This window comes from Aspergillus karnatakaensis (assembly GCF_047715665.1).
Source record: "Aspergillus karnatakaensis strain CBS 102800 unplaced genomic scaffold BJY04scaffold_49, whole genome shotgun sequence".
NCBI lineage: Eukaryota > Fungi > Ascomycota > Eurotiomycetes > Eurotiales > Aspergillaceae > Aspergillus > Aspergillus karnatakaensis.
Genome location: NW_027395761.1, coordinates 268,940 through 286,602, shown reverse-complemented (window position 1 = coordinate 286,602; position 17,663 = coordinate 268,940). Strand labels below are relative to the sequence as shown.

Here is a 17,663-nt window from a genome sequence, read left to right as displayed (position 1 = left end):
GAGGGGGTGTCGAGGGGGGTGAGGATGTTTTGTGGGAGGGATCCGGCTACGGGGGGGTATTCTGTCAGACGGCATTTGGCGGAGATGGTGCATTTCTTTGGGCCGTTTCCGAGGGCGTTGTTGCAGAGGGGGAGCAAGCGTCTTGTGGAGAAGTTCTTTGACGCGGAGGGCAGGGTTAAGGGGTTGGAGGGCTTTGATGGGCCGGGGTTGGAGAGTCAGCGGTTTATGAGGGGGTTGGGTGAGGAGGATGCGGGGAGGTTTGTGAGGTTTCTGCGGAGGTTGATGGTGATTGATCCGGAGGAGAAGAAGAGTACAATGGAACTGCTCGCTGATCCGTGGTTGGAGAGTGTGTCGGTTGGAGGGGATGAGGATGAGGATGAGAATCAAGACTAGATACTGAGATTTACAGTCTAATAAAGGTTTAGGTCTCTGATACCTGGTAAATCCTGGATCAAGGTTGGATTAGGAGTCTGTATAAGCCTCTGCGTGGTAGTCATGACTCTATAGTATCTAATACCCAGCCACCGGTGCAATCTTCATACTCGCCATGATAACCCTCGTAAGCGGCGTCAACCCATTTACATCTACCCCCCCATTCTCCTCCTCCTCGAACAGCTCCTTCAACGTGAGGTTCAACTTCCGTGTACTCTGCTCCCCTATCTCCGCTCGCATCGGCGACATGCCCAATGCATGCTCCCTAGCGTCGAGCCACTCGCGCAGACTACAAGCGCGCCACATACACTCTGGCGCTGGAAGAGGGAGAGTCAAAATGGCCTCATCGTCAAGCGGCTCGAAGTAGGTACTGTTCAGCTCCCCGGCCCGCGCACCGAGGATGTTGATCATGCTTGCAAGGAAGATGTTGCGGCGGATTGACTCGGCGAACTTCCACCGTTCCCAGTTCAGTTCGGCGTCGTGGGGGGTTAGTAGCGAGGGGCGGTAGTGTTTGTAAAGGCGGCGGGCCATCTGTGTTTGATGTTAGGGCGTGACTAGAGGAAATGAACGGTAAAGGAGATTGTGGATACACCTTTAGGATAAACGAGCTATGTAGCTCGGCTTGTCTTTCGCAGTCCCTTCGCCTCTGCTCAAGCACATCTTCCATGCCTGTCGTCGGTTTGATCGCGGCTGGGAGGAAGCTGTCGCCGAAGAGGCCCAGGATTTGATAGACGCAGACAGCATGCACGGCCGCGAGACAATTCTCTGGTGTATCCAAGAAGCTGGTAAAATTTCGCACCAGCTGCTCGCGCTCTTGGTTGATGAGGTTATCCACAAATCCGTAGTTGGAACCGGAGGAGCCTGCATGGGCAGATAGACAGGCGAGAGCGACGCCTATTGGTTTGGCCATGCCACCAGTAGAGCATCGATATAGCTGGTGGTGGACGAAGGGAGACCAGTGGTCTCGTTGGAGGATTAGACTGGGGTATTCTCGGAAGACGCGTAGCATCTCCTGGTAGAGATCTTCGATATCGTCAGGCTTGAGCGAGTTGAATCTAGGATGGAAGTCGTGAGCAAAAGTTAGCTGCGCAGAGCTATCGAGGTTGGGATCGACGTGTGGTGAGCCGTTGTCGCCTCGTCGGGTCGCCTTTCCGGTGTTTTCTATAGTGGGCGATCTAGTTGACGTTGTCACGCTGGACCGGATTTTGCTGTTGTTATCGAAGGCTGGCTGTGTCGACTGGTCGAGGCTTAGGGCCCGGGGAAGCGATGATGGTAGATCAAACGTCTCGTCTTGTCCTACCAATAGTGAAGAAATGGAAAACTCCTCATTCCAAGAGATCGGAGCCATCAGGTCGAGATTTGGAAAGGTGGTGTCCACAAAAGCTGTCCTGGGATTGATACCGCCATCCTGTGGTGTATCCTGGTCTGCAGATGTGTTTGAATTTGATATATCTGGTAGTTGTAGGTCTTGGGCTCGATCTTGTAGGAATGACGGGTCGATGGTGGCAAATGGATCAGAGGGGGTTGTCAGGGCAAGAGATGCGGTATCATGTATTTTTGCAGTAGGAAATGCAGGGAGTGGATAGTGGCACTGGAGACCAGTCTGAAGGCAGCGGCTGCAGGATGGTCGACTCATGGAGCAGCGTAGCTTTTTCTGAACACAGGCGTCGCACGACTTGCGCTTTGACCGGCGCTGTTGGTCGATGGTTTTGATGCACCGTCGACGATGTCGATCGCGTAAATCACCTATCATTGTTAGCCTAGAGCGTCATGCTGCTGTAATAAGGGCCGCAACCATACGCCGGCTGTAAGTCTTGTTGCAGATCCCACATTGGAACTCGCCGTTGGGCATCTTGTCCCCTGGTGGGGAGGGATACTGCTCGCTCACGTTGGTGCTTTGTAGTGTCGTCTCGGGCTTGGTTGAATCCATTTCCCAAGGTCTGCTGTCTGCGGGTGCACGAAGATTGAAGGAAACCAAGAGGGGGAAGCTGAAGACAGTCAGAGAGCAATTAGTCAGATCCTTAGATTGGCTTGGGAGCGTAAGCGCGGGATCTCTGCTGTAGTTAACCGAGCCTCACAGACATAATTTAGCTGTAGTGGCTAGACAGCGAGAGTAAAAGTGTACCTCTGAGAGCCTTCGTTCAATTTTCACAGTCTCTATACCCCTGCACTGCCTGTATGGCTTATAATATACCTACTTTCTGGGGCTCAAATCGGAGAAACCTCGGTTCATTGATTGGACGTCTTAGCGCGACCAAGGACATTGCAGAGAAGCTGGTTTAGACCTAATAGATTAAACACTGCGAGATGTGTTATATCATGATCCCTTCTTCATGGCCTTGTGCCCCTATATATGGATGGTTATGCCGCTAAACCTGATAGCAAGGATGGGAGATCTTTTTCAAGGACCATTTGTTGCATTATATATATCATGGCAGAGGTACAGCAAGGAAATTGGAAACTCTATATCCAACTATCCTCCTTCCATCCCAGTCTATCCATGAACGATATATTACCAGCCAGTATAACCACCCATCTGTCAATAAATTTCTCCTACAACACCGAATCCCGCTCCGCCAGATACACCTGCAAAGCAACCGTCGGCACCGCACTAACCCACTCCCTCCGCGGGGGCAAAGCCGCCTCGCAATCAACATTTGCCATATGAACATCACCAGGCTGAACACGATACCGTTTCAAAATCTGCGAGACAGACAGATAGAGCTCCAGGTATGCAAAGCTTTCGCCGTTAGCTGGTGGATCTCCACACAAGGATGGAAGGAAACCATACTGGATACCAACACAAGAACTAGCACCCTTGGAAAAAGGAAAGTAGTACTCATTTCGCAGCGCTGCTCTCTGGGGATCAATATCATGCCATCGACTTGGTCGGAAGAGGTGAGGATCCGGGAACGCGGTTTCATCGCGGAGATACCAGATCGGGGAGCTGGAGATCATAGTCTGGTAGTCAATCCGTGTTAGCAGAGTATCTGCGCGTTTCAATCGGTTTGGAATGCATACACCACCGGGTACCTGAATCCCACCTAGCATCGCCCCGCCGGGAGGAACAATCCTCGGTAGCATTGCAGCTGCAGATCCAGTCCAGCGTACTCCCTCTTTGACAACCGCGATTAGAGACGGAATTGCTTCGAGCGCAGACATATCCGTTGGCCACTGTGCGGCAGCTAGATCCGCGACAAGACTATTCTGTAGCGACCGATTAAGCGAAAGCGCGTAAAGGATATGTGCGAGTGTGGAAGATGTTGTGTCTGTGCCGGGGCCGAGCATTTCCTTTGCCTCGGAGAGGGCACATTGCTCCGGAATACGCTCGCGGGCCATGACTTTAAGAAAGGATGTGCCGGGGGTGGTCTTTTCGGTGTCGAGGGTTAAGGTGAGTTGGTCGTTTGCCCACTGGACGTACTTATTAGTTCTTTAGCACTATTGGTGCCGGTAGCGAGATGCTGGATAGGTGTTTACCTTTTCAAACATCCTCTGGCTTTCCACCGAGGATAGTTGTTTTCCAGCGATTTTGGACAGAGCTGCCGACAGAAACCCGTAGATATTGATAAGCGAAGGGAAATTCGTGTACAGCGGCATCTTGGAGGACTGCAGATCATTCTCCTTGATAATCTGCAGCTCCTCGCCGTCGAGCAGCGAGTCGATCGCACCGATAGCACTGCCAAAGGCGAACCTCGCTGGAAGAATAATCATAACCGTCAGATAACGCCCACCGGGGAGACAGGTAACGCACAAACAATATCCGCTTCAAGCGCTCGACAAGTAGGAACCAGATCAATCAGTCCACTCCCCCGGCTCCTGAGCGAGTTGAGTAGTGAGTTGAAATGCAAGATTTCCTCGACCATCATCTGGATTAGAATAGGGACCCTACTCCTATTGAAGAGAAGTCCCATGTGTCTCCGGCGCAGAGCGTGCTCTTTCGGATCACTACTCCAGCATAGCATCAGTAATCTACGCACAACGCCAGCGAGAGACATGACAGAAAAGAAAAGCTAACGCACGTAATTGAGAATAACGCCGGATGCCCATCCTGCACAAACTGGCTGTACACCCTCGGGTCCTTGACGAAATTGCTACCTGGGCTGTGCACCCGCTTGTAGATGTCGATGTCGTAAAAGGAGACCTGGTTCGGGCCGATGCGGACGAGCGGGCCTACAAGCAAACAATGTTAAGATGATGTTGGCCCTCAACTTCTGGTTTAGATTACCGTGCTTCTGATGGAGCTTGGGTAGAGCGAGGGTGATCTGTCCGCGATACTCGGTGGGAAACTCCCATAGCAGGCGAGAAATTGGGGCTAGGATACTCGCGCTTGGGATATGCGATAATGGAGAACAGAAGTAAATGTAGAGAGCCTTATTCGAGGCTGGTTAGTTGGAGTCCAGATGTGGTGATTCTCAACAGACCCTAAATAGCAGCAGAACGAGGACTATTAACCCCCAGATCAGGAACCCCATGGTAATGTCTCCTCCGACAGAGAGCATGCAGATTTGCGACAAAGGTTAGTTTTGAAATAAGCAAGGCTTAAAGCCTTCTGGATCTCTTTTAAATGTTTCTCGACCCACAATCCACGTGCCGTGTACTCCAATAGCACAATCTGTGATGGATCTCGCGTCACCGGGGAAGAAAAAAAAAGGTCATTATTTCTTCCACCGTGCGCCGCTGTTGGGTTGATTACGCAGGTACTGGTGGCTTGTGTCTCTTTTTTCCGCCTCCAGCCGTGCGGGAGTGCTATTATATCTAGGGTTACGGGATAGTGTACTTAAACAGGTAGCGCTAGCAGACTCACGGCCAAGGTACCTATCCTATTATGCTTGTATCTATTGAAGCTCCCTTGCACTTACTCTATTTTCTAATCCAGTATAGCAGAAGCATTGATGAACAGCGTTCCATCAAGTCATTCCTATATTCTATCTTCACCAAGTACTCAGCTATTGGCAACTGTCAGGGCTCACTAGTTGTGGAGGATAGAAATAGGGCAACTCAAGGCATCTTTGGCCTATCAGTATCGTGCCCAAGATTCTGGTTATTCGGTGGGGTAAAAGAGGTCGTTGGTCCCTGCGTTTGTCAGTTTTCCAATGTCCTTAAGAGCCAAGATCAGGCAGGCACAGTCGTGCGCCGCTTCCTGAGTAAAGACCCATAGTCAATACCTACGTCCAGTTTGTAGAGGCTTGCAGTTTGGTTATGCCCAAGGAAGATTATATCGATTTCGCCCGACCGAGACATTATGCGGAGAAGCGCTGTATATGATGGCAGGTCGGGCCTGGTACCGGTCTCCAAGGATGATCTAGCGCGCTTCAAATGTTGACCCTCGTGCGGTGGTTTCTCAGATACCTGCCTGAGGTTTGGTTTATTGAGCGGCTCAGGTTAGTGTACCGTGTGCTGTGATTGGTTGGTGCTCACAATTAGCAGTGTGCGTGGTAAACCTGCGATGCAGCTAAGTGGCCTCATATCCTTCTCCACGGACAGTCATGGATAATTTAGCCAAAGGATAACGGTCCTTCCTTCTTCTACCTGTACCTCTATCATATACGCTGATAACAATGGCTTCATTCACTGCAGAGGTGCTCCAAAGGCTCAGAACCGTCTTTTGGCGTCTACTGCGCTCGCTTCAATTCGGCATTATTAGCATTCTCGGTAAGTCCAGCTTCCACTGCTCGCTATGTGCTCAAGCCTTACTGACAGATGATGAGGGTTTGCACAGATTCAAGCGAGACCGCCGTCGACTGAGCGCTCCTGTCCCGACACCTCGACCTACTGCCTCGATAGCGCCGGCGATATCACTCTGATTCTATACGGCCTATCCGAGAAGCTTGCCGGAGTCCTCAACTCCGACGAAATTGATCATACCACTCTTGGTGAGATAGCGGAATCACTTGAGTTGGAGCAGGAGAACTCCCTAGATGGTGACTCGTCTGCCGAGCAGAATGTGCCGCTCAGGGTAATCGCTTCCGCGAAGCATCTGTCCTTTGGGAGCGCATACGTTGGAAGACTGTTGTATGTGGAGACTATGGAGTCGGAAGAGCTGAAGGAACATGGACACCTGGAGCTCGAGTTCAATGATAGCAGTATTGCTTTCCTTTACCTCCTCTTTATGCTGCACGGCCGCAACGACCTGATCCCGCGATTTATACCTTTCCACACTCTTGTCAGCTTCGCGATGCTTGTGCAGTATCATGATTGTTATAGTGTCGTCTCACTTTTCGCCGAGATTTGGCTTACCAGGCTTTCCTTCATGCTGCAAGCCGTTGAAATGGCGGATATGCTCAAGGTGGCTTATATCGGAATGGTTTTTGGACACAAAGACCTTTTCGCAAACGCAACACGAGCTCTGATAAACAACAGTGCCAGTTTCATCACCGCCGATGGACTTCCTATGCCGCATACTATTCTAGGTAAACATCTGACGGCTCGAGTCCGCGAAAGGCTATGGTTAAGCAGCTAACCAACTGTTGCACATAACACAGACAAGGTCAACGAGGCCAGAGACACCCATCTCAAAGCCCTAATCAAACGTCTCCTCACACTCCATTCAATCGGTCTACGGTGCATCGCAGATGACAATCTTCGCGGCTTCTGCTCCTGGTGGACTCGCCAGATGAATTCCCACGAATGCAGTTTCAGAGTCACCATGACCTACGCGGAGGAACTCAAAGTCTTGGGGATCATTCGGCCGAGGCCTTCTACACCCTTCGGAGGTCTCTTCATACAGCGCATCCTGTCACGATGTGAGAACATGGTGTCGGAGCCGCTGCGGGAGCTTAGCGCAGATGGGGCCCATGATCGCTGTGCTCTGCAGTTTCGCCTTCGTCCTGTTTTGAGTAGCGTTGTTATGCCTGAGGGGCTGGATCTAGATGCTGAGGAGTTTTCCGGTGTTGTTGGCAAGACTTGCTTCTAGAAGAAATATCTCAACGGCTTGATAATTACTGTTCGTTGTTAGTGATACTTGAATTGAGCATCGCTACGGTAGTTGGTTTAAATGAAACTCAGGAACAGAGCAATTAACTGTTTACAATACTGAACTATAAACTCATAACTATTGCCAATAAGCCTCCTCCACACATGTAAGAGATTCGGCAAAGAATGTACTCCCCGCCCTCGGCAGTGCGCACGAGACCTAGTAACCAGTCGCACCGGATGATGGTGACCTGCTGTCCACGTCCAGGCCACCACGACAGGCCTGCAGTGTGCTTTTATTGCCAAACCCCTTCCAACGGACGTCATCGAAGTCTCCCAGTGGAGTCTAACTTGATTCGGACAGACGAGGGTTGAAGCAGTGAATGTGTTGACACTGCAGGTTCACTTGACTTCAGAGTGCAAGTTGCCCACCGTATATAAACAGTGCTTTCAGTCGGACAGAGGCTTCTATCTCTTCTCTTCTTGCTAACCTCTAGTGTGGTTCGTACCCGTTATTCATCAGAACATCCATATCCTTCATTAACTCAACAAAGCTATTCTTACAGTCATCATCTTACTGCCGAACTCTTAACCTTTCTAGGTCATTATTGTCCCTTCATTTAGCAAGTTACAATGGCCACCGTGCCCTCCATCGATGAAAAATTCACCTTCACCCTCGACGCAGCCGGAGACATCACCCTTGTGCTCCCCGGAATATCCCCCAACCTGGCAAATGTGCTCAGCCTAGGCGAGATCAGCCCCAGTATGCTCAAAGCCACAGCGGAGATGCTACAGCATGAAATGACAAACCGACTCGCGCGAACCGGCGGAGTCGATGAGCCTCTGCGCATCCGAGCCTCCTCAAAGCACCTCTCCATGGCAAGCTCCTACTTCCGAGGAATGATTCGTGCGGACATGGCGGAGGCAACGCAGCTTCGGGCCACGGGGCACCTGGAGATCGAGGTCGAAGATGCCAACATTGCGTTCGTCTACTTTTTGCTCATCGTGCATGGCCGTAACCATGTTGTGCCTCGCCACGTATCCTACAAGACGTTGCTTGATATGGCGCTGCTGGTGGACTACTACGGCTGCCGCGACGCAGTCTCCATGGCCGCTGAGTTGTGGATGGATTCGCTTACGCACACCGTCCGTGAGAAGTCCGCTCGCGATATGGTCGGCTGGGTGTTCATAGCTATCACGTTTCGCCGCAGGAAGGTGTTCTACGCTGCAACAAAGGCCCTTATTGAGGACAGTGCCGTCGAGATCACTCCTGGCGATTTGCCGATCCGACCCAAGATCATTGGTACACTCTCTCATCTCTGTTCTTTCTACCATTAATGACTTCTCGTACTGACTCTCTTCGTGAATACAGACGACCTCAACAAAGCCCGAGAGACGCACCTTGAATCCCTCTTCACCGCACTCGGCTACCTCCACGAAACAATCAACCGCGGCTGCATCCGCGAGCGCACCTTCCGCGAGCGTCTCTACCTCCGCAGCTCGAGGCGCGCCATCATGGAGTTCTGCAGCGTGGCCGTGCAGACTGCGTATGAGCGTGAAGCTGGACGGCTTGGTTTCCTTCGTTCAGCCTTCGATTCAACTTATACTGGATTCTCGATTTCGGGTCTTTTGAAGGAGTGTAATAGGATGAAGTCGTTTCCGATTGCGGAGGATGGATCGCTGGATTTGCATGACGGGTGCACGTTGCAGGCGAGGATGGTGCGTGTGCTGGATGATCATGCGATGCCGAAGGGGTTGGGGCTTGGGGAGTATGGTTTGTAGAAATGGATTCATCGAAGGTCAAGGAGTTTGTGAGTTGGAAAGGTGTTTAGGTGGGTAGGATGTTGGAAGATTAGAACATTGTTCAATTGGACTGTTGGGATTTCAGGGATCTTTTGTTGGTGTTGGCTGAGGTTGTTGACTTGAGGACTGTCTGAAATTTACTTAAAACTAATGAGATAACTGGATATGAATGAAGATTTCTTTCTCTAGACTCAGAGGCCAGATTACCGTCACTTAACATCCTAATCAACCTCACTGATCAATCCTTTTTTGAACGAAATCGCGACCTACATGACTCTTCATCTACGTAGCGCTCGCAACAATTCGGCAACAAGGGTACCAGTTCCTGGTGTCTCAAGACTCTCAGTAACTATTCGAGCAAGGGCTCCCATTTATAAATACGCTCTGAGATCTGGGACTACATAACACTCCTTTGAGAGTTGAGACAATATAGTCACGTGCGGTGGAGGTACGAGGGAGCAACCCAAGAGCTCAACTCACTTCAGCTTCATCTTCTCTCAACAAAACCTATCAACATCCACACGGACATCAAGCTTTTTGCCACCTGTCACGATGAATGATGAGGTGGGGGCAGCACATTGCCCAACTTACCAACTAGACTCAGTCGGAGACGTCGCGCTCTTGGTACACAACGTTCCGCACGATCTACCACCCAAACTCGAGGACTTGGATTCAGATGTCCTCTCTGGGCCCAATGCCAAAACGGTGGTCTCCGCGGCGTCGGCGTCCCTTTCACAGAGTACCCCCCGTGGCCTCCTTCTACTTCGTGCCTCTTCCAAGCACCTCATGCTAGCGAGCCCATTTTTCGAACGCATGTTCATGAATGGGTTGCAAGAGGGGACTGACTTCAGTCTCGTGGCGGCGTTAATCTAGAGATTCGACACCCCAATGGGATTCCTTTTCTGTTACTCGTTATGATCATCCACTCCCAGACCGAGAAGGTTCCCCGTGTCTTGTCCCAGACGATGTTGCGGGAAATGGCAATTGTTGTCGACTACTATCAGTGCCACCGGGCCATCTTCTTCTTCGCCGATATTTGGACGGATTCTTTCAACGTGAGCAACGTGAAGGGTACGACAGACGCTCGTGACTGGCTTCTGATTTCTTGGGTCTTCTACAAAAGAACTATTTTTCGTCGCATGACACGATGGTTGATCAATCGAAGCTCACATCCGATTGAAGCTCAGGGTCTTCCGATTCCATCCCCTATTCTCGGTATTTTATTTTCTCTATCAGACTTGCTTTTGCTACCCACATACTGATTATGGAATTCAAACAGAAAAAGTGAATGTGTGCCGAATCCGCTATATCCAAGACCTTGTCGACGACATCCATGATTTACATACCAGTGCCGCGAATGGATGTCTCGTGCACCCCATCTTCAATTTTGATCCTGACTCACGTGTTGCACGACATTGTTAGTATATCTCTGGAGCAAGTAACTTATTAATTAGTATTAATTGCATGGAGTGCTAAGCTACTTCAGTACTGTACTTATATATCCTTAATAGCTACCACCTACTATACCCTTATAAGTAATAAAAAGATGATCCAAGAATTACTTGAATAAGAAATATCTAAAGTTAAATTAGGCATAAGATTTACACACATATATATAAATTCATTTTAATTTATTAATGTTTTCTTCATTATTTATTTTTTTAGTAACTTATATCTGTAATCCTTTCTTTAATTAGCCCTAGTATCCTTATGTGAGAATAGCGATTCTCGCGTGCTTAGGTGAATTAGCATACTAAGGATTCAAAGAGTCAATAAGGAAATAAAACTATTTTTAAAGATGATATAAATAATGGAAGTTAATTTAGAATCTTATTTTATGAAGATTTCAAAACTAATATTACTTTTATTCGCTTATAACTAAGTTAATATTGATAAGATTACAATATGTTTTTATAATCATTTTCCGTTTTCATAGTCCTTAATTTCTAAGGTTAAAGAATATTATTATCTAGACTAGTGTTAAGACATGGCCAGCCGCGGGAGCCTGACAGCCTATCGAGTCCACTGCTAACGGGAAGAGCCCCGACCACGCTAACAAGAACTAATCAGAAGAAGGAACCTTTGTCGCACTGCCAAGATATTTAGTATATAAGATAGTATATAGGTGGTAGGGCCAAGAATAGATAATATACTAAACCATCTACTACTAACATACCAAATAGTATACCACGGAGGATATTTAAGGACGCTTATTACCACTATACCTAGTCTTACTTGTTCTCCGTGATCAATACAAATTGTTATCTCAGAGTTACCCTTGGAACAGCAACACACTCGTACGAACTACTCTACAGGTATTCTATACGTAGGATACTTGGCCTTGCCTACTTCGACTAAGCTCAACCCGACCATGACTAGTCTTTATACTAGTTAGATGTGAAGCTATTTAGGAAAGGATTAAGTAAGTCAAGCGTTGCGAGCTTACGAGAGGTTACCAGGGTTAGGGAGAAGCCAGAGGTTGGTTCTTCCGTAACAACTAGATAAAGTATTAATAAAAATCTTATATAATTAGTAAAGATTTTTGGTAAAAAAAACTATTATCAAAAAAGAAAAAAAAACTTTTGATAGATAATCTTATTATAGCAAGTTTCTACTTGATTAGGCCATACGGCTATCTAGTCTACCTTATTATAAAAAAAGATTTATGAGTTAATCCGCAGCACCTCCATTGACTGGCTTGTAGTCTACTATATTTATGGTACCATGACGGCCTGCTCACTGGGGGCTGACGGTAGCCTGTAACAGAGGTAGGCTGATTATATGGCCCATTAGAAACCGAGGCTGCGGCCGGTATCAGATGAGTCAGGAGTTGTGTCGATTGCTTAATGCACCGTAGGATCCAAAGTTAGGAGCGGCATTGGAAAAGAACGGAGCTTGAACCGGCTCTGGCGGTGGGTTCAGCCGTCTGGATGGATTACAGCGATGGGGCAGTCTCAGTAGCAAGGTAGGAGGCCTTGTTTGTCCCTAGAGACCCAGTGATAGTCTCAAGACAGGTAGTGATTGTAGCTATTCTTGTGGAGGGTAGTCATTCCTGTACCAGTGTCGTCAATCCCGTGGCCCGAGCCCCCAATGTTGAAATAACCGTCGCATAACGGCCTAACGGGGGAAATCCGCAGTGCGACCTTGAGGGCGCTTGGAGGGTGAGTTGGAGATATAGTCGCATACTGGACGACATAAAGTGTTGGCCGGCCATTCTTTGGTGTGCTATAATGAACCAGTTGGTGTCGAATCTGTTAAAACAGAGCAGAATATGTGCGTCTAAGGGAATATTTATTCTAATGGGGCTCTATTCCAGTCCCATTTCTCCCTCCCTCTGACACAGACACACACTTCATTTGATGGATGAACTTGCTGATGCAAGATATTTCTATCAGCTAAGTTGCGTATACATTTCTAACACCAACTCCTCTCTACTCATCAACATGGGCACGAGTAACCGAATGTAGACCCATACATCCTAATCTGCCGTAGACATTGCAGATTCTATCTGTACTTGAGCGCCATGGCCCAAGGCCAAGGAAACGACCATTTATGGTGTAATAACACCCGACAAGAAGGCTACCGTGGACCTCATTGTCTTCATCACCGATTATATCGAATTTGACTTGTCGTGCAAACGGTTGGAGGACATACGATGTGACTCCTGGACGGATGCTTGGATCTTGCATGTCTAGCATGATGCGCGTCCATTCTTCTGAGGAAAGATCCGCGCCCAGTAGGTGGCCTCTTCCACGGCTCTGACGGGCGGCTTTCAAGATATAATCGTCCTTGCGTACTTTACCTTGGATGTGTCTTTCGACCCAATGCTTCAGTTCGGGGGATCCTGGTAGCAGCGTAGGTACTATGCCCTGCTGGAGAGCATGGCCCTGGCCTGGAGTAATGATATTATGCTCGGCCACGAGTGAATTGATTTCCTGCAATATAACACCTAGGAATCGCTCGTCGTTCACAAGCAAGGAAACTCGGAGATCGTTCACTGCCACAGTCGCCAGCTGCCGGAGCATCTCTTGCGAAAGCAAAGTGAACTCGTCTGGAAACAGGGTAACGGCCGCCTGATGTATCTTTTCACATGCGACCTTGTCTCGGTAATAGAGCGAATACCCTGTAGCAGAGGACTCATCATGCTTCAACTCCAGATCGGTCAGGTTCACAAACCGCGGGCGCATCCCCGTCCTCAGTTCCACCAAGCGCACCAATTCCTGTCGCTGGAGTTCGTCTCGTCCTCGAAGAATATGAATCGGTAGGTCTGCATGAAACAAACCAACCAAGCTGTCTATCCAATCGTCATAGTCGCCTGCGGGCTGCAGAGCCGAGCTAGGTCCCATCAATTGGCGCATTTGGCGATGTTTCTGTGCGCTGCAAACGATCACATTATCAGGGGTGCGGCTGTTGATCTCGCAGATCTGAAAGCCAGGGCCAAGGGCACTGCTTTTCTCGGTGACTAGGAAATCAGGTCTCCAGTTCCCCAGCCTGTCCTTGAATTCCGGAAACATTCGACTCCGGCTTTGCTCGTCGATCCACTACCAGAGGTGTTGGTTAATATGGCTCAAATTCCCTACTTCAGGTCCATTGGCACTATGTCACCTACCTGGAGCACTTCCTCCACGTTCTTTTCCAGAGGCAATCTAGCCGGGAAGTTTGCATCAGTGTCGGTCCACCATCGATCTATTAGATTGACAACAGCTTTGACGAGTGCGTCGTGAGTATGTTTCATACGCGTGAGAAAGCTTTTATTGGTCAAGACTGGATGTGGGGAAAGCGTCTCTTCCTTTGAGTTGTACCCAGGTGGATGTAGTAACGGGATGAGTCTTCGGTAAGCTTCTGCTTCGCTGCTTCGATCGCCTTTTGGGGCGTCAATCGTCGGCACTGGGTGGCCAATCGCATCTGTGACCGACCAGCAAATTTGTTGGTGGTTGGGCGGCGTGTTATCGAGGCTTCCCATCTTGTGGAATGAGAGGGCCTGTCGCGGCTCGGTGGATAGTAATATAGTATGCAGGAGAAAGAAACATCAGAAGCGTAGTTTTGATATATTTGGCTCAAAGAAACTGCTTGTCTTCGTACATAACATAACGGCAAGTAAGGGGTCGAGGGTTTACGGAAACAACCCCCGGTCTCGCTGTCAATGATTCATCATTGAGCTCCGATAGCACCGTAGCATCTGATTCTCAAGCCCTAAAGTTCCACTCAAAGGGCAAGGGTGACCAACGTACAACCCGTTATAGCTTCATCGGCTTTAATCTGTATATTATGTCACACCTAAGCGTCAAGTCGAGGTGTCATTGATCCTTTTCTCCTAGACAGTGACCATATTCAGTCTGAGACATTATCAACGAGGGAGGGCAGTCCTTCAAATAACATTTAACAGGACGCCCAATATGGACGTTTCTCTTTTTACCATTTCCGTCTGCCTTCTGCCCGGTGATAAAACTCACATCCATAATGAGTGATAACAGTTTCATGCCCCAGATCTGTCTTGATGCGTCGAGAAAAGCCGGCATTCCCTCGCTCGCAAATAGTGCATCTCATGAAGATAGGGTGCGCAGCAGCAATGCCTTTTCGTCGGCCTTCCTTCGGTATCTCGGAGGGGAACATTTACTACCCTACTTTTTGAGATATATGTGTCCGCACCCAGTTCTAGTCCCCAACACTTTCATGGCCAATTTGAAGGAGTTCCATGTCGCACTCTCTGCTGCTTTGACGAATATCGTGCAGAGATGGGTAATAGATGAGGAGGCGGATTTACCATCGCGGATGCCTCTTGAACCACATGAGGAGGATATTCTCAGGGTACGATCTTTTGTGTTGCTTTCCTTTTCTCCTCTGTTGGGTTTAGTACCTAATCCTGACAAACTCCTGAAATATGCAGTGGATAGACAAAATCACTCAAGACAAACTATTCCCCGCGTATGACGGTCGTCAAGGGAACTGGCGACCCGACTTCCTACTTCCAGCCAACGAAGCAGGCGGGTTCAAAGTCTGCGAAATCAATGCTCGTTTCCCATCCAACGGCCTGGACTTGAACGCGCGGGTGAATAGGGCCATGGATAATTCAGAATTCAAACCCGCTTATCTTGATGTGGAAGGCGACCCAGACCATATGATGGACCGTCTTGAAGCTCTTTTTCATCCCGAGTGGTCTCTTCAATTCGTCCATAATAGAGAACACAACCTGCTAATTGAGGCCCTGATGAGAGACCTGGGGCATATGAAGCCGCGCTTGCTGACGCCGGATGTTTTACATCTTGTGGCTGACAAAACCTCGCCGACTGGGTATAAACTACAGTGCGTGAGAGAGCCAGGCTCGTCAGCCGATCCTGATAACAATGACCCCATGGAGGATATTCACCAAGTAGCGCTCCGGCTTTTTCTTGACGAGTTCGCCGCACTTTCTCCGGAGATGCAGCGGCAGCTGGCGTTCCTGAGCAACAATGATATCCGGTCCATGTTATTGATCCACGACAAGCGAATCCTTGGGATTCTGCTCCAGGAATTAGATGATCTAGTTATCAAGCACAACATCTTGACACCCCGACAGGCTGACCTGCTCCGGAAAGGCGTCGTCCCCACCATCACCCCCGGATCGAGGGAGCTAGATCAGCTCATTGATTCGTATCACCAAGGCAAGGTCTCTCAAAAGGACTTCATCCTAAAACCTATTCGCTCTGGTCGCGGGGAAGGGATTCTCGTAGGTCAAGATCTGAGTACAGCCGAGTGGGAGACGATCCTCGCAGACATGAAGAAGAGTGCCGCGCTGGGCCCCAATCGGACGCTGTACATTATCCAGCCGTTTGTGGAACAGCTTGAAGCGGATATGTTCTTAGATGAGGAAATGGGCGTCCAGGCGACTCGCCGTGTCGGCACGTATCACAGCATTCATGGAGAGTTTGTGGCATTGGGGATGTGGAGGGTTGGGATGTCAAAAGATCCAACGATCAATATGACTACGGGCGGTGCTTGGAAGATGGCTAGTATGGTAACAAAAATGAACTAGATAGGTTGTTCCTTGCTGCAATACTTTCTTCGAGTCAGATTTGACACGCAGAATGACGATGTTTCAATCCAGTAGGTCAGGCGTCGTCTAGCTGCTTGCTTTGTGCCTGTCGCCGCGTGAAGAGCCCTGTGTAGCGGGAGACATCTGAATCGAGTTGATAAGGCTAAGAATCTCTTCAGTTAGCTTTTGACATATCACTAGTGCCATGATTCTTGTATGCGAAGTAATGTAAGCCGGAGGATGCAGGGGGTTCAAGCGAATCCATCCACTGCATACAGGGCTTCGCGGTCAATATGATCATGTGCACGAGGAAACACACGCAACCGATATTGAAACATTACTGCCGTGGGATGTTAGTTTTCATATACTGAGAGAGGAAGTTAAGTGAGGCAGCTGGTGCCCTCTCAATTAATTGTAACTCGTTATGATTCTGTATTCGTATTCCAAGCTAGAACATTCCCTTTACAAAGGCGCTTAATTATTGTCTACCAAACCCACACACCGCGATATCTCAACAGCATCCTTACGTTTCGTTAGCTTACCTTCCCTTCCAAGATCACAATGAACGGGGAATTAAAACACACCATGTGGCCTGTCGGCTCCAACCCTTCCAGTAGCTCAGTCTGGTATACCAAATCTGGATTCCCCAACGAGATGTTCCCGTCTGAGAGACAGCCCACAAATGGCATATACGCTGCTTTCTTCGTCACGGGATTAGCCCTGACATATTCCGAATACACGGGATTGCCCGGTCGTTTCATATCGTCCGCAATCACAATCGACCTAGGCCCAACGATCCCCAACTCCTCAGCCAGTTTCAGATCATTCAGATACGAGATCTTCGAGTGATCCAGAAACAACACATCCCATTTTTTCTCCGCGCTGGATCCATCTGCAAGACGTTTCATCGACGCTCGAGACGGGCCTTGTAGGACCTCAACGACATCACTGAGTCCCGCGAGCTCAATCAGCGCCCGCGACACAGTTGCGAAGGCTGGGTTCATCTCGAGACTGACGTAGCGCGGGACTGCAACAGAACCCGTGTTGCGCTTCAGGGCGGCGCCGAACATGATGGCCGAGTAGCCGATGTAGCCGCCGATTTCGAGAATCGAGCTCGGGCACTCCGTGGCGATAAGGTCCGTGATTATGCTGCCCTTGTGGGCGCCCACGTTCATGAGGAAATCCTTGGTGCGCGCAAACTCGTCGATGGCGGCAAGTACAGCCTCGGGCGAGTTGCGCATGGTGGACAGTTGCGGGTGCGTGGTGATGAAGTGGAGCAGCTGGGTTTCGCGGCCGTCATTGCACTGAAGTTCAGATCAGCCAATTTGAACGTCTATTTGAGTTGGGCTTGGGCAGGGTGGTGATTATGCTCCTTACGAACACTTTCTCTTCGGGCCTGTAGAACCCCTGCGGCATGAAGGCGTTTATGGCGAGGGCGCCCATCACGATGTTGCTCTCAAGGTTGCTTGATGGAAGGACGGAAGTTTGAAGAACAGGATTTGAT

At 49.3% G+C, this 17,663-nt stretch overlaps 8 protein-coding genes across 8 annotated transcripts; 4 read left to right on the top strand and 4 right to left on the bottom strand.

Moving 5' to 3' along the window:
- Positions 1–24: 24 nt before the first annotated feature.
- Positions 25–393, top strand: BJY04DRAFT_221505 (uncharacterized protein; the record flags this gene model as incomplete). The annotated part of the gene is made up of 1 exon (XM_073717146.1): positions 25–393. The coding sequence occupies one exon, from the start codon at positions 25–27 to the stop codon at positions 391–393; it is 369 nt and encodes a 122-aa protein (XP_073567964.1).
- Positions 394–510: 117 nt separating this feature from the next.
- On the bottom strand, positions 511–2,284 carry BJY04DRAFT_221504 (Zn(II)2Cys6 transcription factor domain-containing protein; the record flags this gene model as incomplete). The annotated part of the gene is made up of 3 exons (XM_073717145.1): positions 511–963; positions 1,025–2,178; positions 2,233–2,284. The coding sequence occupies 3 exons, from the start codon at positions 2,282–2,284 to the stop codon at positions 511–513; spliced, it is 1,659 nt and encodes a 552-aa protein (XP_073567963.1).
- Positions 2,285–2,985: 701 nt separating this feature from the next.
- Positions 2,986–4,904, bottom strand: BJY04DRAFT_221503 (cytochrome P450; the record flags this gene model as incomplete). The annotated part of the gene is made up of 8 exons (XM_073717144.1): positions 2,986–3,172; positions 3,224–3,393; positions 3,454–3,843; positions 3,910–4,127; positions 4,184–4,377; positions 4,452–4,602; positions 4,658–4,802; positions 4,854–4,904. 8 exons carry the CDS (start codon positions 4,902–4,904, stop codon positions 2,986–2,988), a joined length of 1,506 nt encoding a protein of 501 aa, XP_073567962.1.
- A 1,796-nt stretch (positions 4,905–6,700) lies between these two features.
- BJY04DRAFT_196755 (uncharacterized protein) lies at positions 6,701–6,965 on the top strand (the record flags this gene model as incomplete). Its single annotated transcript, XM_073712394.1, has 1 exon — positions 6,701–6,965. One exon carries the CDS (start codon positions 6,701–6,703, stop codon positions 6,890–6,892), a length of 192 nt encoding a protein of 63 aa, XP_073567961.1. The 3' UTR covers positions 6,893–6,965.
- Positions 6,966–7,977: 1,012 nt separating this feature from the next.
- On the top strand, positions 7,978–10,020 carry BJY04DRAFT_221501 (uncharacterized protein; the record flags this gene model as incomplete). The annotated part of the gene is made up of 3 exons (XM_073717143.1): positions 7,978–8,647; positions 8,717–9,118; positions 9,746–10,020. 3 exons carry the CDS (start codon positions 7,978–7,980, stop codon positions 10,018–10,020), a joined length of 1,347 nt encoding a protein of 448 aa, XP_073567960.1.
- A 2,558-nt stretch (positions 10,021–12,578) lies between these two features.
- On the bottom strand, positions 12,579–14,110 carry BJY04DRAFT_230020 (uncharacterized protein; the record flags this gene model as incomplete). The annotated part of the gene is made up of 2 exons (XM_073719192.1): positions 12,579–13,571; positions 13,757–14,110. 2 exons carry the CDS (start codon positions 14,108–14,110, stop codon positions 12,579–12,581), a joined length of 1,347 nt encoding a protein of 448 aa, XP_073567959.1.
- Positions 14,111–14,607: 497 nt separating this feature from the next.
- Positions 14,608–16,159, top strand: BJY04DRAFT_221499 (uncharacterized protein; the record flags this gene model as incomplete). Its single annotated transcript, XM_073717142.1, has 2 exons — positions 14,608–14,955; positions 15,035–16,159. 2 exons carry the CDS (start codon positions 14,608–14,610, stop codon positions 16,157–16,159), a joined length of 1,473 nt encoding a protein of 490 aa, XP_073567958.1.
- Positions 16,160–16,246: 87 nt separating this feature from the next.
- On the bottom strand, positions 16,247–17,602 carry BJY04DRAFT_230019 (O-methyltransferase; the record flags this gene model as incomplete). The annotated part of the gene is made up of 3 exons (XM_073719191.1): positions 16,247–16,342; positions 16,744–17,463; positions 17,537–17,602. The coding sequence occupies 3 exons, from the start codon at positions 17,600–17,602 to the stop codon at positions 16,247–16,249; spliced, it is 882 nt and encodes a 293-aa protein (XP_073567957.1).
- Between the last annotated feature and the right edge of the window lie 61 nt (positions 17,603–17,663).